Raw genomic sequence first — 26685 nt, forward strand, 5'->3', positions numbered from 1 at the left:
TATTACAAAACCTATTTTTGCTTTATTATGCTTGTTTTATCAGTCAGTTTGGGAGATGTGGCTCGGAAAAGTTAAAGTAAGTAAATAACTGCTACCATAACTACAGCATAAAATTATACATTATTTTGCTTTTATGCTTCCCAGGAAGCCATACATCAATGGGAACAGGTAAGGCAGAGGTTCTTACGTACACAAAAGGAATTTGAAAAACAAGTAACCTGAATAATTCAATTTTTTTGGACTTTATTAATACATAAAATATGAAAAGATGGAATTGTGATATTGTCCTTATTTTGACAGTATCTTTTGTTGCTTACCATCACAGCTAGGCAGTGCATGATTCCACTGATGGTTTCTTTCACACACAAGTGTCTCATCATCACTCAGAGTATAACCTGGATCACAGCTAAATGTTACCGTAGATCGGATACTGAAATTATTCCCAAGACGGTGGCCATTTACTGGAATTCCTGGGTCAAGGCAAGAATCGGATTCCAGTGTGACACCTGATCAGGACAGAGAAAACAATTCCAAGCAAAATTAAATTAAAAAAAAAATCCCAAATATTTTTGTTACTGTTATTTCCATAATCGTTACTTTAAAAAACCAGGACCAAAAAACTCCAATACTGATTTAAGGAAGCAAATAATTAAATGAATATCAAAAATATATCTAACAGATTGCATCCAATTTTCCTGTTTTCTTTCTTTAAATTATCCTCTCACATATTTAGATTTTATCTTTTTGTCTTTTCCTAACAGTGAGAACAATTAACCAGCGGAAGAGCTTGCCTTCAGAAGTTGTGGGTGCTTCATCACTGGAGGTTTTTAAGAAACCACTGGACAGCCACCTGTCTGAAATTGTACAGGATCTCCTCCTTGAACAGGGGGTTGACTTAGAAGACATTCAAGGTCCCTTCCACTCTATACTGATTGATGGATTGATCTTATTTGTTGAGAAAAGCAGATTTGATTTGTAAAAAACCCAATGACATTTTACTCAGCAACACTGTGAGAGGCTGCAATGTGTTAGTCGCAGGGTCAAGCTGGGCAGTCTATGTGTTGGTTTTCTAATTTTCTAAGTTGTGGTTTAATCAAAACAGTCAAGATGAGAATGAAGATGGGCCCTCCAACCTGCTTTCTAATGTGTCAGCCTTTTCAAATAAACCAGACAGGAAATGTTAAGTTGGGTGAATGAAGACGCAGCAAGCCAGACAGTGAGTGACAACAGGTCTTTATTGTAGGGTGAGAACCCAGCGATTGACCAGGGGAAACAGCTCCGTTTATATACCTTGCAGCTGTGGTGGTCAACCAATCAGCTGATGGTCAGTTAGTTCAAACTTCCCGCCAAGAAAACCTATTTACATAACAGGAAACGTGACCAGATAAGTTAAATCTACTTTATTATAAAGCTTCATTAACAGAATCTTGCGTGTATGAAAGTACAAATCTCCCACCTTCTCTTTACAGCCTGAGAACTTAGGATGGATTCCTTATGAGCCTCTTTCTCTGCCTATAATGCAGTTACAGGCTATGTCCTCTCTTATCTGACAATTCCCTAAGCAGCATCTCTTGCCTCATCTTCCAAGGTCATTCCCACATACCACTAGAAATGCCAGACTAGTTGGTGTATTGTAAAAGCATCTATCACTCGTAATTTATCCTTGGCTTAAAATGCTGACATACTATGTGTCAAAAAAAAAAAATGCAACATAGAACAGAAGGCATTCGTCTATCTTAGCTTCAGCCAATAGGCTATTCTATAGATTGCTGGACTAGGTTTTGAGAAGTGGTGGCCACACTATATATTAATTAATGTATGTTTCTTTCTCCTTCTATCCTAGCCACTTTTTACAGAGAAATGATTGAGAGTGTTTCACTGTTTGATTTGGTGTCAGCAGTGCCTCAGACAGAAGGTCCATACAGAGAGTGGTAAGGACAGCCGAGAAGATTATAGGAAGGTTGCTTCCCGTTATTAAGGATACTGCTTATAAGTGTTATGTGCTTAGAACTTAAAGCATTGTTAGAGACCCCACATACCCACTTTATGGTCTGTTTCTTTTGCTCCCCTCTGGGAGGAGGTTTCGAAGTATTTCTAGCAACACTACCAGATTCTGTAACACAGGTTTGTCAAACTTGATTTCATTGAGGGTCGCATCAGGGTTCTGTTTGACCTTGGTGGCTGAGGTGGGCATGGCCAAGGTGGGCATGGACAGCTTGACGTCACTCATGTCGGGGGCACTTGTGATGGCCTGAGTGCTTAGCCAGTGAAAACAGGCTCCCGATCTCCGTTTTCAGCTGTGACTGCCTCTTGCAACCCTCTGCCAGTGAAAATGGAACTCAAATGGACCGCACATGCACCCTCTGGCCCAATTTTCAACTGAGACAGCCTCCTGCAGCCCTCTGCCACCAAAAATGGAGCTCCATTTTTACTGGCAGAGGGCTGCAGGAGGCCGCTATGGCTGGAAACAGGGCCTGGGAGGGCCATGCGCAGCCCTCCCAAGCCCCCTTTTTGCTGTCAGAGGCACTGTGGGCCGGTCCTTCATTGTTTCCAGGGCGGCCCCATGGGCCAGATCTAAGCACCCCGTGGGCCGAATCCGGCCCCCGGGCCTTGAGTTTGACACCCCTGCTATAACAGCTTTGTTCTCTATGCCATCCATCTGGTAAACTCGCAAGATTCATTTTTCTCAGCATGTACACGTATGCATACGAACTAGACAGTGTTATTTCTCTGTGTCATATAATATACGTGGGTATGAGGGCATATGCATAATTTTGTATTTATTTATTTATTGACATGTTTATGTAGTGTATATTGGAGGTGGTGAGAGCTGTATGCAACGGAATCTCATTTTAATGTATGCCGATTGGTGGTACATTCAAAGTGAAAATAAAGTTATTTCTAAGTCTGCTGCTGCAGCTGACCACCCAAGACAGAATAGAGTATAATAAGTGGCCATCCTCTCTGCTGCATAATAGTTTCTTTTCCTGAACTAGCCAGAATGATCTCAGCTGATTACCCTTGGCTCCTTATCCTAGGGGATTTCAATGAGATTGTTCCACTAGGAGCAGTTTGAAATGCCATGTCCTTCATAACAACCCAGCTGGCATGTGGCCCTACACAGAGCAGGATACAGAATTTAGTTTCTATTCAGGTAGAGCTGATGATCTGAAGACAGAGGTGTCCCTTGAGGCTCTGTTCTCATAGACAAATGATTCCATCATCAGTCTTAGATTGGCATTACATACAATATAAAGCTCTGCAGTGATAGAGAAAAGGTTAAAACAGTTCAACCCAAATGAGGGTTGTTTTTGAATGACTTAGGAAACTTCCTGCTGCGGTTCTTTTTAACTCACAAATATAGACTCAAAGCACTGGAAATGGAAGACAGGAAGTTGGGTTTTTGGGATCTTCCTTCAGTAGCTGGGGAAGATCTCCCACCCCCATTTCCAAGCTTTCCAACTGTGGGACTACTTCATATTAATCCAAATCAATGAGGGAGTTTCATTGGTAAAACAACCAACATTTGCAACTCTGATTTCATGAATGTTCATAGGATCCATCAGTTCCTTAAAGAGAGGCAGCAAATGATTGATTCATGTCCTAATCATGTCATTTCTGGATTTTTGCAGCAATCTGCTAGTCAAATTACCCAATGCATCTTCCTACCCCCTGATGTTTACCTACAACAGTGCAGTTTTCACTGCTCTGAACAACCTTTATTTCTCTGTTACCAATCCCTATACCGGATGCATGTTTGCAAAAAGGACCCCTACTTATTTGGTAAATTTGCTTGAATATTTTGACCCTGTAAACTGAACCTAATTATCTAATCATGACCATCTGCTACCTTCAGTTTATGGTGTGCATGAAAAATCAAACTGCTGCTGGTGCTAATACTGTATGCTTTTCTAGATATCAGAATTATTATTGTAAATCAGAAAGTATAAAATCAATTTCAGTGTATCGGCTATATGCAAGGTGGCAGTTTCTGAGTGGTTTGAACATAAATAACACTGAAGACAGCTGTTGCAAATGAAGATTTCCCATTCTATTCATAAAGATGGACAGAGGGCTACTGCTCAATTACACTGGAACCCCAATATAAACAAGGTGTTATATTGGTACAAAACTTTTACGCTTGATTTATCTAAAACATTCGCATCCCGACTGTATATCCCATTCTATACAGTTAACAGTGGCTAACAAATCATAAAAAGATCAGACTTACTCTCATAGTGAATTAAGAAACCAATACTAGAACGGCTGTTGTCCGTGGTGAATAACAGATACATAAAATTGCCAGTACTAATAAGAAACTGTGGTGCTTGGGTACCATGATATTCCCCAATTAATGGTGATGAACCACTTGGTCCATCTCTGACTTCCAATGTATCATAATTTACTTCTGTTTGGAATCTGTAACAACAAAAGATAAGTTTGTTCACTAGATTTGCAAAGTAGGTAGCATAATAACTAAATAAATCAGAATAATCATAACCACAATTCAGGGCATGTTTCTGGAATCTCTAGCAATAATTTTTCTGAAGTTACACAATTGATTTAGTCTTCATTTCTTCCTTACGTTTTATAATGATTTCATATTGTACAGGAAAATACACAATCCACCATAGTTGGCAAACTATATCTATGGAAGCAGGATGGGCTAGGGCATTTGGAAGGATCAAAGGCCATTTATGATCTCATGAAACTCAGAAAACATGAAACATAACATTCAAATGAATAAACCACTTGTCTGATTTAATATATATGAAATCTAGGGATCATAATTCAGTGGTAGAACTCATATTTTCTATTTGTAAAAACCAATTTAGGAACGCTCACAATTAGTATCTGTACGATCCAAAATTCAATCATTACCACTTCTAGATAAGCAATCCCATCTATAAAGACAGACTTAGAAGAGCAACTAACAAGTAGTTATTAGCAATGGACTAGGCTAGTTGTTTTTAGCCTTAGCAACTTTAAAATATGTGGTCTTCAACTCCCAGAATTACATAGCTACATTCTGGGAGTTGAGGTCTGCATACAATTGCTAATATTGAGAAAGACTGGCCTAGACCGACCAATACTCTAATTAATATATAACATTATACAACAGCTTTCTAAAAAAGTGTGTATGAAAGACATAAGATATTGCCACTTCCACATAACTGAGAGTTAGATGCAAAGGACTCTTAAATCTTTACACTTGTACACATTCTCTTTTATTCCAGTCAAGTTTTCCATACCTTGGGAATGCACATTTTTTAAAAAAATATTATTATTTGTGCATCAAATAAACCCAGTTCCATCATGTGGCTGGTCTAAACATTAGACTTATGTGTAACACCATCTAATTGTGTCTAAATATTGTAGATTCATCTGACAGCCTTTCCAACTAGAACAGTAGAAGCCCTTTGCTTCTGTTTGTCTGTTCAAACCTTTTCCCCTCCTGTTTATAAAGCATCCCCAAAAGCATTCATGCAGAAACACGGCAGTCTTGCTGTGCAAGATTCTTAACCTTTTGGCTTCACAGATGAAGAAAGGGTTTGAGATGTTAAAGGAGCGACACATCCAGGAAATCTATCATGGGGTTGATTTATTTGATCTCAGGTAAGGATAGTGACAAAAGGTCCCATGTTCCTAAAGTACTCCTGTTTGACCTGGTTTATGAACTTTCTTTTCCATATAATAAAGAGGGCACAAGAATGTTGTTACACAGAGCCATTTTCACTTCTTTGGACAAACATTCATTTTTCATAAGGAACCAGGAACAATCAGCTACATTTTACATGTCTTGAGCTTTTCTTTTTCATTCCTTTTAACATCTTTAGTAAATACTACTGAGGCATACAAATTTGTCTACTGACTTTGAGGGACGTCTATGTAGTGTTTGCAATTTTTTTTCCCCGGTCAAACACCACCAGCTTTGTCTTTGATAAATCAGTTCTTGGAATCCTGCTCCATTGCATCATGCAATCTGATCTTTGCTGAAAACCATTTGGATTATCGGCTAACAAGAACCGAATGATCTGCGTACAAAAGTCCGTGTGCATTCACATCCTCAGCCAACACAACTTTAACAAGTAATTACAAGCATTACTTATGCATTTATCCATAGCAGCATTAAGAACCAAGGGAAATGCATATGTTCTTGTTTACTCTCTGCTCACTGTTGAACAATTTGCTAAGCAATCCATTTATTCTCATGTATGTTTATTTCCATAACATGCTATACCTATTCTACTGAGCAAACAACCTTCATTTTTATATTGGCACAACATTTTCCATAATTCAGATGCATCCCTATTTTCATAGTCCAGAAATCTACAATATACGTTCTTATGTTCAAATATTTCTCGGTGATTTGCTGAGGGAGAAAAAAAATGAACCGGACTTCTAAAATTGCATTCATCCCTACCTCTTCAAATTTCCAAACAAAATTCTGTCAAACTACAAATTCAAGGATTAACAATATACAGGTCATAATCGATTTAGTGACTGTTCGAAGTTACAACAGCACTAAAAAAAAGTGACAACCATTCTTCATGCTTACAACCGTCACAGCATCCCCATAATCATCTGATCAAAATTTGAGCACTTGGCAAGCAACATGTATTTATGATGGTTGCAGCATCCCGGGGTCACGTGATCATCATTTGTGACCTTGCCAGATGGCTTGCGACAATCTGGAGGAAGCCATATTCACTTAAAGAACCCATGATTCACTTAACTGCAGTGATTCGCTTAACAGCCATGGTAAAAAAAAGGTCATAAAATTAGGCATGGCTCACTTAACAGCTTCCTTGCTTAGTAACCAAAGTTCTGGATTCAATTGTGATTATAACTCGAGGACCACCCTGTACACCTTAAAGGATGTCTCCTGATGGTGTTTCCTTTGAGTATAAGGTATTCTATGGATTAGCTTCTCCACAAGACAACTTATTTCAAGCAAGCTTACAATGGGTCTGATGAGCTTGTTCACCACTAGTTTGAGTATGAGTGTTACTACTTACTTACATAGATGAACACTCAGGAAAGAGTTCATGTTTAAAGAAAACCAGACTTTTTACTTGTTCAAATAAAATTTGACAAAAAGCATGCAAAATATTCCAAAAAAGCAAAATATTGAAATTATGCAAAAAATTGTAATAAGAAAACTTTGATACCATTGATCAATATAGAAATCCAACAGATTTATCTTTTAAATCTGTTCCCACAACAATATGCATCTTACCCGGATGAGCAAGCTATGGAAGGGTAGGACCAGGAACTGGTACATTTCTGTCTGTTTTGTATGACAAAAGATCTCATCCCAAGGATTATTTTCCTATTTCATTTGTTAATATTATTTCAACTAAAGTTATAGAAGTGGAGACATTAACCCAACTCTCCCTCCCTCCCTCTCTCTGCCCTTTTTTAATTCCATTCTGTCTGCTGGAGACTCCTCCTCACTCCTTCTTTTCTATTTCCATCAACATGTCTATTCATTTTATTTGTCTCTTTCAGTTTTAACTATTTTTGTTCTCTTTGACTACATCCTTTGCAACAATTTCCTCTTTCTAAATAGTATACAATGTCTTTCTTATCAATTTAAGTTTTTTCACCATGTACATGATTTTTCCTCTTCTAGTCTATCATTCACCATGTATCTTTTTGCATACTTTCCATTATCAAAACTCCATACGTTATGCAGGTGCAACTTAATTCTTTGAAATCTGTTCCAAGCAGTTTCTGCTTGAAGGGAGGGCAATTATGGCCCCTTTACATCCTGTGGACTTCAACTCCCAGAATTCATAATCAATAAACTGTCTAAACTTCTCTTTTGTATTGCTCACATTTATCACCTCCTACCTATCCTTGGATATGTTGACCAGTTTTAAGTGACTAATGGTTCTCCTATTTTGGTCTGATAAACTGTAAAGGGAACGACATGGCTACAGTCACTTTGTCTAACTGATTTAAGGACCCTGCCAATCACTTGAATAAAGAAGAGAGGAGATGCAAACTTCCTCTTCACTATTCTCTGCACTTATGCCCTGATGTAAATTCTTCCTCTTATGATTGATTGTTTGGAAACCATTAGTTGGAACAATCCACATTTCTATTTTTTTCGGTCTTCTTGTAAGTAACTTTTTATTTACATAAATTTGAATATAATCATCTACATTGTAGACCCTCTATCGAGCTGAAAAAATATCAACAACAAAGCATTTTCTAGTTGTTGTTTTTTTTACTCACTTATCAAAGGTGATCTTAATGGAGTGCCCTTTCTTGCCTTCAATGACCCATTCGCAATTTAATGAATCTTTGTAGTACCCTGGCCATCCTGGTGGCAAAATAATGCCATTAGATGCGGTCAGGTGGCCACCACACGGTGCTGAAAAACAAATAATAATGATAACAACTAAATTGAGGTGTCAATTACACTAAAATATAGTCATATTAAATTCAAGTGTTCTGTGGCTGAATTTTAAAATAGGTTGCAATTTCGATGACAAATAATCCTTTGGCTCTGTCTTGTCTAATCGTCTTAGTTTGTCACAAACACTACATGCAGAATAGACTTCAGTGTCTACTTGAAAAACAACCTTTGTTATCAACTGAACACATTTTACTCACTGCTTTTATTCAATCTAACGCTGGTGCTCCATATTGTCCACTGTGAATTTGCTATGCCCTGATCAAGCCTGCCTCATGATCACGTTGAATCTCAGTACATTTGTCTGCATTGGGCAGTTTTAAAAATTTGATAAATAAAATAAAATAAATATGACTAAGGTAAAATAATTATTAGAAGTATAACAGCAAAATTCCTGCTCAGGGTGACAACGGAATGATCTTGAGTCAACCACACCAAGTCTTTCAATCTATCCTCCTTCTCTCTTCTCCTCAATTACATTAAATCAAATATTAAATGTGAAAGATAATCAAATATTAAATGTGACTCTTATATATGCAGCCAACTTGCCATTAAATTTAGTTCCTCACTGTTCCTCATGTTTGTTTCATCCTGTTGTAGCATTAGTTTATGATTTTTTTAATACACACACACACAAAATATCACATTTCCTGCCACTTTCTATATTATCATTAGTATTTATAATGATATTAAGTATATTAAGCACTTAATTCATACGCTTATACATCACAGTTCAGGATGTGTCGATGGACATCCATATATTAGCATTAATAAATGAACATATTTCAAAGAATGTTCAATTCATTTTGATTTTAAATTTGTATCAGTCTAGTATTCTTATATATTGTCCATGTAAGTTGAGCCAGTACTATTTATACTGGGAATATTGTGTTCTATTGTGATACTACCAGAATAGAAGAACCCTTGAATTATTCTACAACATTTGCGTTTAGGAAAGAGTGTATTTTTTTAAAAAAAGAAAGAACAATCACTTGATTCTCAGAAATATATTGGAATTGAATTATTTATCTTTTAAATTGTGCTTTCTTCAAATGCCTCAGTAACATATTTTCAAGCTTGAGAATTTAAAATGTCACCGGCAGAAAAAGCATTCATAACTCTGAATGTTTGTCTCTTATTAAAACTTTGGTGGTTTTTTTCCCCCTAGATTACAGGTAGTCCTCGACTTAGGACCACAATGAAGCCCAAAAATTTCTTTTGCCAAGTGAGACAGTTGTTAAGTGACTTTTGCCCATTTTACAACCTTTCTCACCACAGTTCTTAAGTGAATCACTGAAGTTGTTAAGATAGTAACGCGGTTGTAAAGTGAATTTGGCTTTCCCATTGACTTTGCTTGTCAGAAGGTCATAAAAGGTGGTCACATGACCCCAGGCTATTGCAACTTTCATAAATATATGCATCCAAATTTTGATCACATGAGCATGGGAATCCTGCAACAGTCATAGATGTGAAAAATGGTCCTAAATCACTTTTTTTTGGTGGTGCTGTAATGGTCGCTAAATGAAAAATTGTAAGTCAAGGACTACCTGTAGTTAGAAGCACCTGAGGGCTACAAGAGGCAAAATAATTATATTTATTTTTCATTTGTTTTTTAAAATATTAATTCATATATCATACATTTCACTCTGGCCTAATACATAATTCCCTTTGGTCGCACCGATTATTATTATTGTTATTTGGCTTTGGGTCCTATCTAACCCCAGTTCATCCAACAACATTGAATTCAGCTCTCAGCATTTTTGAGATTTAAAATAAGACAAATTTATGTTAAAATTGATTTAAGAGAACATGCCAAATGAAGGGATTTTTGACCATGTTGTAATAATTGCTGTAAACGGGTTGCAACACTCCTAGAATATAGCTTTGGACATTGGAAGAAAATTGAGAAAATGGAATTACAGATTCCATTGTCTCCCTCCTCCATCTTATTTTTTTTTCTTTCACTGGAACTAAAGTGGAGAAATGCCTATGTTCTAGTTTCACTCAGACCTTTCTTTCAGCCAGTCAAGCATAATCATACTAAATTGTCTTCCAGCTATCTAGATGGAATGGGATTTCGAAATTGAGTTTCCAATTGCCAGAAGAGGGGCAAATGTCTGTCATAAAAAAAGAGGAGTTCTTCCAACCAAGTTAAGCCATTACATTTAAGAGCTATTCTTTGATGAAATCAAATCTTGGGGGGGAAAATGGTAGAATTAAATGTGAAAGAGTATTTTGTGTGATTTGAAAGTATTTCCATAAACAATCCTTCTAAACCTGTTCAATCATTTCTATTTATAAGAATTTCTCTGGGTTTTCAATAAAAAGTCTAAAAAGCTTTCTCACTGATTTACTTTTGCATGTGGAGAAGGGTGGATGATCGTAGATACCTCTGAAAACTGACTCAGCCTCTCTGGTTTTAATCTCGATTTATTTATTTAATAATTTATTTAATAACACAGATTTAAAAATCAGGACTAAAGGTGAATTATAAAATAGCTCATCAGACACAGCTCAAATGAAAACAGTGCAATACAAGACAAATTTATAAATCAAAACAAATGTTTATATGCATTTATTTTAAGACTAACTCGTCACTCGGTAGTTATTAGTCATCAAATTGATATGCCATAAAAAAGGAACAAAATTATTGTATTAAACCAATTAAAAGCAGAAGTTTAAATTAACATATTAAAATCAATGGACATAGCAAAAGCAAAATAATCATCATAATAAATAAATAGTGAGCAGAGATTAAATTTAGAATTGCAACAATCTCAAGTACTAAGAAATTAAAATTGATCAAGAAAATAGAAAATATTAATAAGAAATACATAAATATTTCTTCCTGGAAATGTATTTCACAGCTAGAGCTGGCAGCAACTACTGAAAGTCCATTCTCAGAGTAGTGATCCATCACATCTTAGATTATGGGGGCACTTGGAAAAGATGTAATTCAGGTAGCAAAATCTGGAAAAGGCCTACTACCTTCTAATACCTTTATCACAAAACATTAATTTTATTGATAGAACCACTTTGAACTAGACCTGGAAACAATTAGACCACTGTTGTATATTATACATTATGAAATACTGACATACAGTAATACCGATATACAGTAATACACAGTTCCAGTTAGTATCCTCCTGAATTTTCAAGAATAGCCTCAAATGTCAAGCATAAGGGTACCAAATGGAAAATTACCAGGTCTAGGATAATTAAAACAGTGTAAACAACATTATTGGATTTATAATTGAAGACATATTAAAGTTCTTACCTTCACAACGTGGGACAGTTGAACTCCATACAACATTTCCATCTTGCAGTACACAAGTTATAGTCTCTGATCCCTGAGTTTTCACAAAGCCATCATCGCAATGAAAAGAAACTGAACTTCCCAGAAGGAATCTGTCTCCAAAGCGCCTTCCATTGATGGGGATTCCTGGATCATGGCACTCATTTTGACCAAATGCTAAATTTTACAAGAAAAGACATGGGCAATTCCAATTAATACATAGATCACTATTACAATATACTATATGCATACAAGCTCATTCTATGTAATTTCTATCACAGATTTATCATTGGTTTTCATGTTTGATATGATGACTTAACTACTTTGGTCAATTATAATGACAATTCTGAGACACTTGATATTGCCAAAGATAAAATACGATAAATCTGAACCAGACTGAAGCTGCTAGAGGAAATTGACATTACTACAATTTGGAGAAGTAAAAAAAAAGTATTAATTGCTCTGACAATGGGAATGAATGAATGAATGAATGAATGAATGAATGAATGAATGAATGAATGAATGAATGTTCTAGCCATCTCCACCACATAAATTGTACACAATTATATATGCTTACTAGAAATAAATTCAGTGAATGCACAATTATATTTCTCAGGATTATTGTTCTGCTAATTCTGTACAGTTCTTCATTAATAATGAAGAAATTATTAATTTCTTAAGGGGGAAATTATTTAAATCATCTAAATGGAAATACAGTACTAAATTAACACATGATAAGCAATATAAAAAATGACTGACATGATTCAGCCAGCATCAAGGAATATCAATTCCTTCTGGCTTCATCCTCTGTGAAGCGTTTATATTAGGTCTCCAAAATTAAGCCTTATAAATACTTACTTTAGTTCTATGAAGCCTAGCTTATTTAGTCTGAAAAATAAAATGAGTACTTACTAGTATAGGTTATATTGAATCCCCTTCCAGTAGTTGAATGATCTGATTGAAATTCAAGGCGTACTATGTGTCCATTGCTAGCAATTTGAGAAGGCACTTCATTGCCTGAAAAAGTACCAAGAGCTGGTAGGTCAGAAAACCCATCATCTTTCACTGTCAAATAATCAAACTGAGGCTCTACATCAAAATCATTAAAAATAAGATGGATCCTGCTCCCTGGTTCAGAAATAATCAGCCATACACAATTCATGTTGTTTCCATATTCTTCGGGGTAGTTTGGTGAAAGAATAATTCCTGAAGGTGTTGTGAAGTTGAAGAAACATGAGACTGCAAAAGGAAAACAAAAAACAAAATATTAACAGTCCATGCGATGAAAAGCTCTAGAACACAATTCATAAACGAGTCTCAAGATATATCCATGCTGTTCAGATATCTAAGAAATAGAAGCATTGGTATTAGCTAGCCAGCAGTCAACTCTCTTGCCCTATTGGGGAGATGTGTGGCATATAAATTTAATAAATAAGTAAATAAAGGGGAAGTGAGACTAGACATTTAAGAACTATTCTCCGATTTTCATCTCCCTGGCTTTGCAATGTGGTTTCAGGCTAGAGAAAGGAAGGAAGGAAGGAAGGAAGGAAGGAAGGAAGGAAGGAAGGAAGGAAGGAAGGAAGGAAGGAAGGAAGGAAGGAAGGAAGGAAGGAAGGAAGGAAGGAAATCAATCATGGTCTAGGGCAGTGATGGTGAACCTTTTAGAGACCAAGTGCCCAAACTTCAACCCAAAACCCACTTATTTATCGGAAAGTGCCAACACAGCAATATAACCTGAATACTGAGGTTTTACTACCTAAAATAATGATAAACAAGGCAGAGTTCAGCTAATTGTTCTAAAAAAACCCAAACATGATAACTGCACTTTTATGCCCCTTCGTTTTTTTCTGCTTTTTAAATATTATGTTTAGCAACAATAAAAAAGAAAAACTTTTGTAATATCATTATTCTTTCCCTCCCTCTCCCTTTCTCTTCATCCCCTCTCTCTTTCTCTGTCTGTTTTTCTCTCTTTCCCTCTCTCTCTCTTTTTCTCTTTCTCTCCCTCTCTCTCTCTCTCTCTCTCTCTCTCTCTCTTACCCTCTCTTTCCCTGGAGAAACCCAATGGAGCTGGGGCGAAGGCGCACATGCCCACAGAGAGGGCTCTGTGTGCCATTCATCACCAGGGGTCTAGGGCCTATATAAGATATTGGCTCAAAATAAAGCAAAGATATTAACAATTCAATTGTGGGTGAGGAAAACAATCTTCTTACCTTGCTGGGGCCTGTTATACACACTATCTACGAATAGAGAAGGTAAGACGGTTATGATACATAAAAACAGCTTCTCTCTTACCAAGAGATTATTGGCAATTGATTCATATTGAAAGGATGTATTTCAGGGCTGAGATCAAGAATTCACTGACTGCTGGCCGGCCGATACCAAGCCTTCTATTTCCTAGATTTCTAAACCGTATGGATATATTAGTATATTACCTGTCCTGGTACTTAATAGAATCTCTCACTGAACTGATAACAGATTTGGCACTGGAGTCTCTCTCCTAAAGTCATCATGTTGGCTTACTTCATTATCGACTTTGGAATGACTTTCTTAAGCAGCTTAGGAGTCCACAACAAATACACACATATAGAGAGAAGACTTGGGGCTTGACCAACCAGTTGCTACTGATATCGTGACTTTTTTTTGACATCTTCCTCTGCTTCCAGCAGGGATGCTACTGCCATTGGGTATGACCTTATGAATACAGGTAGTTCTAGACTTACAACTGTTCATTTAGTGACCATTTGAAGTGACAATGGCAATGAAAAAAGTGACTTATGAGCATTTTTCACACTTACCCTTGACAACTGGCCTGTATTTATGAAGGTGGCAGTGTCCTAGGATCATAAGATCACCTTTTGCGACCTTCTGACAAGCAAAATCAATGGAAATGCCAGATTCACTTCACAACCCTGTTGCTGACTTAACAAATGCAGTGATTCAGTGAGTAACTGTGGCAAGAAAAGTCATAAAGTGGGGCAAAACAGCTGTCTTTCTTAGCAATGGAAATTTTGGGCTCAGTTGTGGTCATAAGTCAAGGACTACCTGTATATGTTAAAGTTTTCTTTGTACAAGTAATGCTTGTATGCTGGCTGAAGGAAGAAGCTAATGTCATTTTTCTTGTGACAAATAACTACATTGTTCATAGGATCTGAGGGCAAGTGATGAACTATATCTCAAACAGCATAAGAAAAAATCCTAACAATCAGGGACACTCAAAAAATTTAAAATATAGGCGGGCAAGTGAAAGCTCTCTTTCCATGTTTTCTTAGTCATGCTGCAACTATTATTGAACATGATAATCAAGAACAATAGCAACGGATAACTCAGTTCTCTATGAGAAAGCACAAGTTACCATCTAATAGTACCCAAAGTTAGTGTAAATAACAAAAAAATTGATTATCAAAAATACATTACAATCAACCCAAGTTTTATCTTATGGTCTGTATTATGTAATGTGATTTCTCAATCAATGATGTATTCAACCTCATTAAATTTAAAATAAAGCCATTATGGAATCCTCTCTCAATAAATTTATTGATGTATGTCTTATAGGTAAGGGTGATCATTTGTGTATTAAGTTTAACATGTAGAGGTTTTTTTTTTTAAATGTAAAACAATATGACACAACTGAAATACATTCAAATATCTCTATATAATTGGATTGCGGTTTGAAATACAACACAGCGTGGGCAAGCTTTAATTACAATGCAAACCAAATTATTTTTTTTTCTCCTCTTCTACTTATAGGGCAAGTTTATTCTCACATATTTTATTTAAGAAGATATTTTAATTAAAGCAAACTCTATTTGTAAAAGGAGAAAAGAACATGAATAATAAAACAGTAGAGTAAACGAGTATATCCCACAAGCCGGCATTCCAAGTGAAGTGAAATTTTTGCTGCAAATGACTGTAAATTACAGACAAAGATCAATAGTGATAAGAAAACAGATGAGAACTTACAAACACAACTGGGTTTATTGCCAGACCACTGATTGTTCTGCTGACATGTGATCATTCTCTCTCCCACCAGTTCAAATGCTGCCTGACATTCAAAAGTAAGAGAATCTCCATGAAGGAAACTATTCCCAGTCCTCTTCCCGTAAGATGGAACTCCAGGATCACCACAGCCGCCTTTCTCTATTTCTATATAAAGGGGAAAATAATTGACAGAATTTAAATGGCATTCTGCATGGGCTTCAAAGCAACTGCTTTATCATTACTTCATCCTGACCCTGAAAACAGACAATAAGATAAAGCCCTCTCTGTGTGAAACCAAAAGTTCGGATTATTTGCTGGCCAAGGAAGACTTCTTCAAAGTTAACCTTCGGTCAGAAATTCATAAAGATATTCTTCTTTCTGGGCCAAGATTACAGGGAGAAGCCCAAGACTTCAAAGGACAACATAGTTAGCTCCTAAGTTATTTTACTGGGCAATCGAGTCATAAATTGTTGGCCACAAAGTGAACATGAATCAGCAGTGTGACAGGACTACAAAAATACATCAATTCACCTGAGCCTGCCTTAATAGAATCATATTTTTTCAGATCATGAAAATCCTCCGAGAGCTATGAACCTGCCCTCTGGAACAACAGCCCCCAAGAGAGGGGTGGGGGAGAAAGCCTGCTCTTCAAATGATAAGACTGTTCTCAGGTCCGGTATTAGGTGGAATTGCTTTGGAATACCTGGCGATTTGTTTTTGGCCTTGTTAAGGGGCTCTGAGTGTTCATATTTTTAAATGTATTCTTTGATGTTGAAATTGTAAGCCACTCAAAGTGTTTGGAGTCAGACAGACTTGTAATCTAATAAACAAACAAATAAACTTGCTAACATGAAAAGTCCTGTAAGGATGTATTGTTTATATGCAAAATGCTTCGGGTGGAAAAGGAAAATGGAGAAGGGGAAAACAATTTATACTTTTCAAAGGGATGCAAGGTTATTACCTAGAAGAATTAAGATTCTTTCATAAGCAGTTCTAAAGGGCAGGTCAATATCAAAGAGATTTAAGTTATACCACAAGTAATAATATAGTTTGGGACAGGATTGGGCAACTAAAGCCCCTTTATGACCCATGGACTTTAACTCCCAGAATTCCTGAGCCAACATGGATGGCTCAGGAATTGTGGGAGTTGAAGTCCACAGGTCATAAAGTGCCATAGTTGCTAAGCCCTGCTTTAGGATGATTAGGATGATAAGGGGGTGAGTTATAGTTGCCAGAGTCTCCCACTCAAGATAGAGCTGCAACTGGTACACCATCCAAGGTTGGCAAAGGTACCTGTTGGCCACAACTGGCAAATCAGCAGTAGCTGTGATTCCATTATAACTTGGAAACTATGCTTTTGTTCCTTTGGGAAAATCCAACTCCAGAGTTAAAATTAGAGCAGATACAGAACCAAATAGTTTCTGGACAAAAAAAGTAATTCTGTGTTGTTTGGCTATTAACTTCAATTTTTATTCAGACTCCAGACACGGGGTAAAAATATAACCCTAAGACAGTTTGCTGAAATAGAAACAGGGAGACCTTGAGTTCTAGTCCTGCCTGAGGCACAAAGCCAGCTGGGTAGCCTCCGGTCAACATCTCACTCAGCCCTAATCCATGGCAAATCACAGCAAATCATTTCTGAAATCTGGCCAAGAAAACTGCAGGATCTTATCCAGGCATCCCCCTCTCACAAAAAATTAAAGCATTATTTTTAATGATCTCCAGAATATGTCAGCATAAAGCAAAACACTTCAATTGATGTACTCTACTGATTAAAGATCAGATTTATCATATTTTATCATTGGCAGTATCAATCTCTCTGTCACTTGACCCCTGACGAAACAACACTGTTTTCTACTGTTACTCAACTTGGCAATTTTCTGATGTGTGGACTTCAACTCCCAGCATGCTGGCTGGGGAATTCTGAGAATTGAAGTCCACACACCTGAAAGTTGCCAACATTGAGAAACACCACTGTCTTCTATTTCTCAGTAAACAATCTTACAAAGAACTCACAAAACAAAACAAAACCTCTTGGTGGTATATAACTTATTAATCCAATAAATACATAAATGGGCGAAGTAGTAAATGAGTGATATCATAAACTGTTGTTCCATGAAGAAGGTTTGTACAGTATATGAAAATTTTGAATTGTAGACATAAGATTGAACCATCTCATTGCTGTACTTCATATGGATCTACACCTCAGTTCTCAAGGAAACTGAATGAGCAGAAATAGCATATATGATCTCAATTCCCCATGGCATAATTATCATGTACTGTACAGTGGTTTTATGTTACATATATACAGTATCTCACATATATGTACTGCTACACAACATTAATGATTCAGTAACTTTTTTTTTTTTCAACGAAGCCTAAAACTAGCACAACTTTAAGAAAGGAGCAAGTGCTAACTAGGAGAGTATAAAGCAGTTGGGATAACATTTTTTTTTTTTTGCCCGCATTAAGATATATAACTGATTTAATCTTCCCTTATGAAGAGCTTTATCTTGGAACTTCAAGGAACAGTTCCATTAGCTTTCTCAGCTGCTGAAATATCTTCTGTCCTTTCAATGGTTGTCAGGAAAAAAAAAAGAGGTTTTGGGCTATTGTATTTGATCTGTGTAGAGAAACTTTGTGCAAAATAAAGCAGATACAAAGGAGTGCTTTGCACAGGCACGTAATGAGAAGACTTCTTCTGTAAATGGACTGTTCCTCTTGATTTGGAATACAAGAAAATATCTTTTCTATAAAATTCACCCAAACAATAAAATGGGAAATTCAGGGCAATTATCTCTGTTTATTCCAAATCTGAACAAAATGAGCTTCATAATGGCATATATTTTCATGGATTAGAGCCCATCTCATCAAGCATGTTATTTTCAGTAAATTTGTTTATGTACATGAGAGAGAGAAAGAGTAAAAGATGGAGCTAAATGACTGTGAAATACTAAAAATACATTATCTAACAATGAATTGAGAAATAATATTGTTAAAACTACAGTGCTAATTGAAAACAGCAATAATTGGTGATATTTTAACATTACTAAAAAAAAAAACATCTGCAGTATATAACAGGAAACTATCTAATCAGATCTAGTTTGTAACTGCTGAGTAGTAGTGCTTTGAAATTACATGGCTGAGAATTGTAAATTTCCACTGGCAATACTACTTGGCAAATACAATCTGGCAATATTTCCATTCTTCAAAGAAACCAACACAAATGCCTGCTGAAAACCAACAGGAAGCATTTTTTTGACAATTCCAATTGAAATATCCATATTATCCTTTTCTTTGCAAATTGAAAAATATCAGGGTATATTTTTATCCAAGTGGAAAGTTACCATTTCCATTTACTTCCACATCCATTTACTCTCCCTTACTTCTAAGAAGTCATTTAGTATCATTTTTTCAGACTTAATTTTTAATTTGTCCACATTATTTATGAAGTGTTCAAAAGAGTTGAGATTAAAACTTTGATTTTTCAGCAGCCCAAGAACTCTAATAGACTTTTAAGAGCACTTCTCATTGTGTCAATTACCATGAAGATGCAAATCAGTCATAAAGAATTAACATAAATTTCTCTAGGGTAATTTTTTTTAATGTTACTATATATTATTAAGGAAGATTGAGATGGCTGGGTTATTACTGAAAATATCTGATAGTATTTTGACAGTCATTCAGATTGTCAATCCTATTCCAAGTTGGAAACACATTTGAGAAGGCAGAGAAAATTGTTGCTAAAATGTCTGCCTTAAAGTAGGCTTTCTTATTCTTCACTTACTGCTGTGTGAAGCAGGAAAGGAATACACATAAAAATCACTTGCTTTGAAAGTTCTTGAAACACACACACACACACACACACATCTATATATATTCTCTGGTTTGCCACTAATATACTAACACAAAAAAGTATCTGCATCAGGGATGGGTTCTACTTACCTTTATTACCGGTTCGCAATGGAGCCACGCACTTGCTTCGTTCACACGTGCATGCTCTCTCTTCTGTGCATGCACCGAAGCATTTTCATGACATCAGGGTGAGTGGGCGGAGCCTCCCATCAGTTTTACTACTGGTTCTATAGAACTGGTGCGAACCAGGGGCAACCCACCACTGATCTGCATCCACCCATGATAATGCTTATACATCTAAAATAACACATCACAGCTTTCTCTATTTCAATATTTACTCATGTAGCAAAATTACGTTGTATGTTCCATTCTGATATATCAATTTTTAGTAATCTGTATGGAAATTCTAAAATGTTGCAGCCGCACAGCATCTGGAGAATGCCAGGATAGAGATATCACATTATAAAATCCCTAATCTGTTCTCTCACATTCACACAAAACATTTAGTACACTAGATGACATGGTCTCCTTCATCAGTTTCCACCACAGCCAATTCTAATTTCACAAACATTCAATTCATTGCTGTCCTAGGATTTGTATATTTTTCCTATATAAATGCATTTTGAACTCCCAAATTAAAAAAAATTAGGGTGTTTTAAAGAAGCAGTCTTCTTTAGATACAGCCTTATTGTTTGGTGATAGACATAATGTGAAACTTGTTGTGTTGCCATTTTTTGGAATTCTGTTTATGAAGGGAGAATGTATTTTTTCCATACACTAATAAACACAGTTTCCAATATAGAACCAAACAAAAGCAAAACAGTGTATAGAATCTCCCTTCCTTCCAATGTGAGGCATTGATTATAAGATATACTAAAATCCCTTCCTTCTTTCCATCCATCCCCCTGCATACAGACTCTTCGCTGTTTCTAGGAGAGGACCACTTAGAAAAAAAGGACTGTGGAATACACAATAGATTGCATGTTCCAGTCCTCTAACTTGAATTCACTACAAATGGCAATATTCTTATAGAAAATAGAGTATGATAAGTATATTACGTATATTTCCCCCATTCAATTTAGTAAAATGTGTCAGTCATTTATATATCAAAGATTTTTTTTTCATGCCAGTGGGACTTTGAGATGCCACAGCCTCAAGATTGATCCTGCTGAAGAATTGATCTGCACCTCATCAGAGACCATGATCCTTAAATTAATGTGCCACTCAATCTTATCAATGAAATGGATGAAGCACCTCAAATTACCACCTGCAGTTCCATTTAGTAAATCAAGTGTAGCACAGAAGAGGGATTATCAATACTGCTTGTCATTAGGGATGCCAAGTATTTTTTTAATCAAGTGTTTCAAGAAGAGCATACAGACAGCCCTTGCTACCGACCACCTGTGCAGCATTGTGATGGCAGTGAATGAGTGGTAGTTACAACCACTTTTCAAAGTTCCAGCCCTTGCACAATCCCCATCGTCACCACATTATGATTTAGGATTTTGGTAACCAGCTTGCATTTATGATGGTTGGAGCTCCCTGTGGTCACTATTTGCAAACTTCCCTGCTGGTTTCCCACAAGCAAAGTCAATGGGGAAGCCCGCAGGAAAGGTTGCAAGATGTTCTGATAAGTCCACCTCCAGCCTCTCTTCACTTGTGTAGTACCCTCCTTCTCCCCCAACCTCCCTTCATTCCTATCCTGCTTCCCACAGCCTTTAGCTCATGCATAGCCTATGCCAGGCCTTGCAGGCTCCCCCCACTCCCCTGAAGCAAGTAAAGATCCCCATGATCCTTACTTGGAACTCTGTTTTCTGGTTAACAACCTGAATGTCTTGGGTTTACAATAGCAACCTTCATTCCCAGGATTGTCATTGCTACATGATGTGGTTACATGACATTGTGCTTTATGACCACATTTGCTTAGCAATGGCAATCCCAGTTTCAGTTGCTGTAACAAGAGGACTACCTGTACCATGCTTCTTTTTGCCATAAATGTCCACAGACTTGTTAATCATGGCAAGCACAGATTGGAGCCCATCGTATTTTAACAAGTATTGCCTTAAATTGACCTTCAGTTATGTTTGACCTTCAAAATTGCCTTAAATTGACCTTCAGTTATGTTTGACCTTCAAAATTGCCTTAAATTGACCTTCAGTTATGTTACCATTTCATTGCTGCCTTTGATTTTCATAGGAAAAGCAAAGTTACTAACATGCACAGAGCTAGAAAATGAAAAGAGCTATCATCAGTCATTCATCTAGGTTAGTCAATTTATTCAATGTCGGTCTCGCTTACTAATCAATGCTAGTCAAGACTGGCTAGTAAAAATAGCAGGATTTGGAAATGAAAATTGAAGAGACAAAAAAAAAATGGGAATGTAGTGTAAAGAAAATCATTGCTTATTTGAAGTGTGATATTTGATTTTTACAATTAGAAACTACCTGTCATGCTTCAAAAAGCTTCCAAGATGAAGAGTATTTTTCTTTTGTATTTTGTACCCTTTTTAAAGGAAAAAAAAAACATTTTCCTCTCACTGCTAGAGAAAGAAATTTATTTAGAATAGCTTGGGAGCTGATCTCAATTATTTCTATTCTTTCCTTATTTTCTCTGAGACTGTCTCATGACTAATTTGCCATTGGTTCAGTTTTTCTAACTTTGGAAATAAGCTAAAGAAATAGAATGAAGTTGCATTTTTGGTGTCTATTTTCAAATTTAATAAAACAAGTCTAGCATTTCTGTGAGATCTATTACATCTAGTAACAGAATAGTGTGGCAATCAGATCCACTGAGTCAGATAGATCTGACCTTGAGAAATGTGGAAATCAGAATAAACTGGAGTTTCAATAAAAATTCACCCACCTGTGGATAAACCCAGATTGCTTTGATCATCTTGTACCTTCATTATGTATCAGTTAGATTATTATAATGGCACATACAAAGATGCCTTTTTGTCTGGTATTGTCATGGAAAGTATTGAGGAAGTGTAACTGGCATTACTTTAAAGTGTAACTGGCTAGAGAAAAAAGGGAATAAAAAAAATAACCACTGCCAAGAATTGAATTAGAAATAACATTAATACACATTTTTCCTACTAGTAGTACTGCCCAATCACAAGTACCACCAGAATTTTAGCCATCTGAACACTTTTTATAAAGCTGCATACTTCCAATCAAAATTAAAACCAAAAAATAAAATATTTTCCCCCCTGTATTAACTGAATATGGAAAGTTTTCTTCTGCAAACAACTTGTATTTCAATTAGAAAAACAAAGAAGACTGTCATGGATATCAAAGAGCACTCTACAAGTATGGGATGAAGGGGTTGCTAAAGAACAGGGCTGGGGAATTCTGGGAGTTGAAGTCCACAAATTTTAAAGTTGCCAAGTTTGAAGACCCCTGCTAAAGAGAATGGCAGATAGCATTCTGGTATATCAGCTCTTGTATTTGGTTTTCTCTCCAACATAAAGAGGGAAGCCCATCGCAGAAGCCATTTCCAAAAAAACCCTGGGAACTCTTAAGCCCATAACTGAACTCATAATCAGTTAAAAAAATGCAATAACCGATCTGAATGATCGCCATTGTTCTTTTGGCAAATTCTAGTGAGATAAATGTGTCCTAAGAACAGCAATCATGTTTGATATACAAAGAGAGAAAGAGAACATGAGGGATGCTGTTTCAGCTTTAATTACCCTTGTGCCTTTTATATCTCATGAAAGGGAATGATGAATCTGTCAAAAACCAGCAGAACTTCCCCTGAAATTAATAAATAAACAATGCCTTCCATTTAGAGTTTAGAGGCATGTAATATTGTAAAATTCTAATAAAATACCGAATACAGAAAAATGGTTAAAAAAACAACAACCCTAACTGTTAACTGAAAACACAACAGCATTAGAAACCCAGTAACTGACAGTCAATCTACATTGACAGGCATTTTACCAGATTACAACCTTTAAAATATAAAATTACACCAAAAACGTTTGTTTAAAATACTCTTTATTTTATTTGAAACTCCACAACAGCCAAGAAAAATGCACCTTGGTGCAAGAAGTGTAAACAACTAAGACTCAGCCTAAGGGAAAACTTTCAAAAGTTTATTTGGCACAAGCCAAATAAAAGAAAATAATGTAACACATGTTTAGGTGTACACCGAAGTCTCTATGTAATTGAATTGTATCAGAGACCTGGAACATTTACACTTCATAATCTTGGAGAAGGTGTGCTGTCTGTCTTCCTAAAGACAGTCTGGCTCCTGGGAAGACTTAAAAACAGCTCAAACAAATCTGTTTCTAGCTGTTTAGTGCTAGGGGCCAGTCTGAGGAGTGAGACTGAATTGGAGGCACAGAGCTTACGGGCTTCTAACCTTGCAACTCAAGAGCCAGAGGACTCTCTACAGATGAAGTCCTGAAAGAGTAGAATTTACTGGAAAATACACCTGCTCTGTTCTGGAGCAGTCAGATAATCTCTTACTAGATACAGAAGCAGCAGTCAGAGTCAGCTGATGGAGAAACTTACTGTAACAGATCCTCTACAGTGGAAGACTGACAGAGTAGAACAAAGATTTTTAATGAGAGCCCCCAAAATAAAGAGAGACTTGCTTAAATCTGTACTGTGTGTGTTGTGTGTGTGTGTGTGTGTGTGTGTGTATACATACGAAGACGTAAGAAAAATATATACATATACATATACATATACATATACATATACATATATATATATATCTATATATATATATATCAATTTTCTTACTTCTTCATAGGGTTTATGTGTGTTTTTCTTCTAGCCAGGTTTTCCCTACGTAGCCAAGGTTTTTTTGTAGCTCCAGCTCAGTAGAATCACATCTACTCGGTTCTGGGCTTTTTTCCTTTCTAACACCTAGCAAGCTCTAACTGCTAAGTGGGAGACCTAAATAGATCCATTTCTAGCTCGTTAGCTGTCATCAGTAGGCCACACCCATATCTTATGTATCCTCCCTGTAAAGGTACAGTATCAATTTTCTTACTTCCTCACACACCTCAACAGCCTACACCCCAAAATACAGTTCATCATGGAAACAGAAGCTAACAACCAACTTCCCTTCCTGGATGTCTTAGTATACAAGAAATCCAATGGCTCCCTAGGACACACCATCTACCAGAAGAAAACACACACAAACCGCTATCTGCACACACTCTCAGATCACCACCCAGCACAGATCAACTCCGTAGCCAAGACACTCATCTCCAGAACAAAATGCTTAGCTGACGAACAACACCTAAAAACCGAACTACACACTCTCACTAACATCCAACAGATTCCAAAGAAATAAGATTACCAACCTAACCCAAAAAGAAACCCCCACTAAAATCCAAGACAGAGAACAAGAAAACGGCAAAGCCCTCCTACCATACATAAAAGGCACCACAAACAGAATCAGCAAGATCCTCCACAATCACAACATCAAGAAAGCATTCTGCACAAACCGAAAAATATCCACCATCCTAAGAAACCCCAAAGACAAAATTGAGTTAGAAAATCAAGGAGTATATGAAATCCCATGCACTGCCTGCCCCACCACATACATCGGACAAACCAACAGAAGAACAAGTGCACGCGTTGAAGAACACAAGAACTCAGTCAGAAAAGAAGAATCAACTTCTTCCCTGGTCCAGCACCTTAGAGCCACAGAACATAAAATTGACTTTAAAAAGACCAGAACTATCACCAAAACTGAACACTTTAACAACAGAATAATCAGAGAAGCCATCAGATAGAAAAACGCCCACACAGCATAAATAAATGAGATGATACCTCCCGCCTACCAGCCATTTGGAAACTCGCCCTTATTGACAAACAAGTCCCTAAAACTAAGAATGACACCAGACCCACACTCACGAAAACCACACAGGATGTCACCACCACACATCCACGCAAAAAACCAAACCCAAATCCACACCGATGAGGCACGACCACAAACCAGAAGCCAAACCACAGCTGCATCATTAGCCATTTTAAACCCCTCCAATCCATACATGAAGCAAACTGACACCCACCATGAAGAAGTGGCACGACCACGAACGCGAAGCCAAGCAACAGCAACACAGCTCACCAGCTCAAATCCCCCTGCAACTCAGGCTAACCCGAGCACAACCAAGCCCCTACCTAAACAGAACACACATCCAGCCAATCAGGGCACAGCCAACCCCCCCATCCAATCAGAGCACAGCCAAGCCCCCACCCAATCAGAACACACCTCCACCCAATCAGAACACAGCCAAGCTCCCACCCAATCAGTTCACACCCCCACTGGCAGTTAAAAGGAAGAAACAGCTGCAATCACACATTGCTCCTAGAAGCACGAACCCGAAAACACCAGCCTGAAGATGACGAATGAGACTATGTTGAAACGTCGCCAAGACACTTCCAATTCTACGTAGGAGAAAACCCAAATAACCAAAGATATATTTATATATATTTATATAGGCTTAGAAGTCAAGAGTTCTGTTTTTAATTTCAGTGCTCAATTCCTGATTGTGAGCAGTTCTGTTTCTCTGAGATCCTTGGATTGCTACAAGACTATGTTCAATTTTATTCCAATATCTTGGATTTGCCTTCATCAGAAGGAAAGAACTCTTGCCACCCTTGCTGTCCACACCACTCACCAATGCTGGCCACCAGGCTTAACCTGTTGGTGAACCCTAAACAATAAAACAAAGATTGCTTAAGTCTTTCTGCCTGTTTCTATGGTAAAACTGACTAAACATGTGTCCCACTAGGAAATTGGCATATACAGGCATCCCCTTGACATATAGAAATCCTTTATCCACACAATGAGATTCTCCTAACACCAGATCCATCACCCAAAGGCCAACACCTGGACACACAAAGGGGCAAAGCTTATTTTACCCTGCAGAAAATACTACTTTGACCCAGCTTAATCCTCTGAGGCAAACACATTGGCAGACGTCTTCACACATTTTCTAAACAAAGACTAGACTTTCCTATCAATATTACTGATCCTGTCTTTTAAAAACTCATGGCCCTCATCGATTGCTAAGCTGTTCATTTCACTGTTAAATAAACTCTATTTTTGCCATTGAGCAATTGTCCTGTGTTGTTTGAACCTGGCTCAGGATGAAGTAATTTTTTCT

At 37.0% G+C, this 26685-nt stretch overlaps 1 protein-coding gene across 2 annotated transcripts in view; it reads right to left on the reverse strand.

The window, feature by feature from the left end:
- Nucleotides 1-26685, reverse strand: part of CSMD1 (CUB and Sushi multiple domains 1) — a 1102994-nt gene that overhangs the window by 211884 nt on the left and 864425 nt on the right. For both annotated transcript variants that reach the window (XM_034436753.3, XM_034436752.3), the window contains exons 13-18: nt 15681-15863; nt 12633-12959; nt 11703-11897; nt 8245-8383; nt 4232-4419; nt 318-506 (exon numbers count right to left, since the gene is read on the reverse strand). In XM_034436753.3, the coding sequence (XP_034292644.2) occupies nt 318-506; nt 4232-4419; nt 8245-8383; nt 11703-11897; nt 12633-12959; nt 15681-15863 (1221 nt within the window). The remainder of the gene's footprint in view (nt 1-317; nt 507-4231; nt 4420-8244; nt 8384-11702; nt 11898-12632; nt 12960-15680; nt 15864-26685) is intronic.

This window comes from Pantherophis guttatus, chromosome 1 (genome assembly GCF_059756535.1).
Source record: "Pantherophis guttatus breed Tessera chromosome 1, ASM5975653v1, whole genome shotgun sequence".
NCBI lineage: Eukaryota > Metazoa > Chordata > Lepidosauria > Squamata > Colubridae > Pantherophis > Pantherophis guttatus.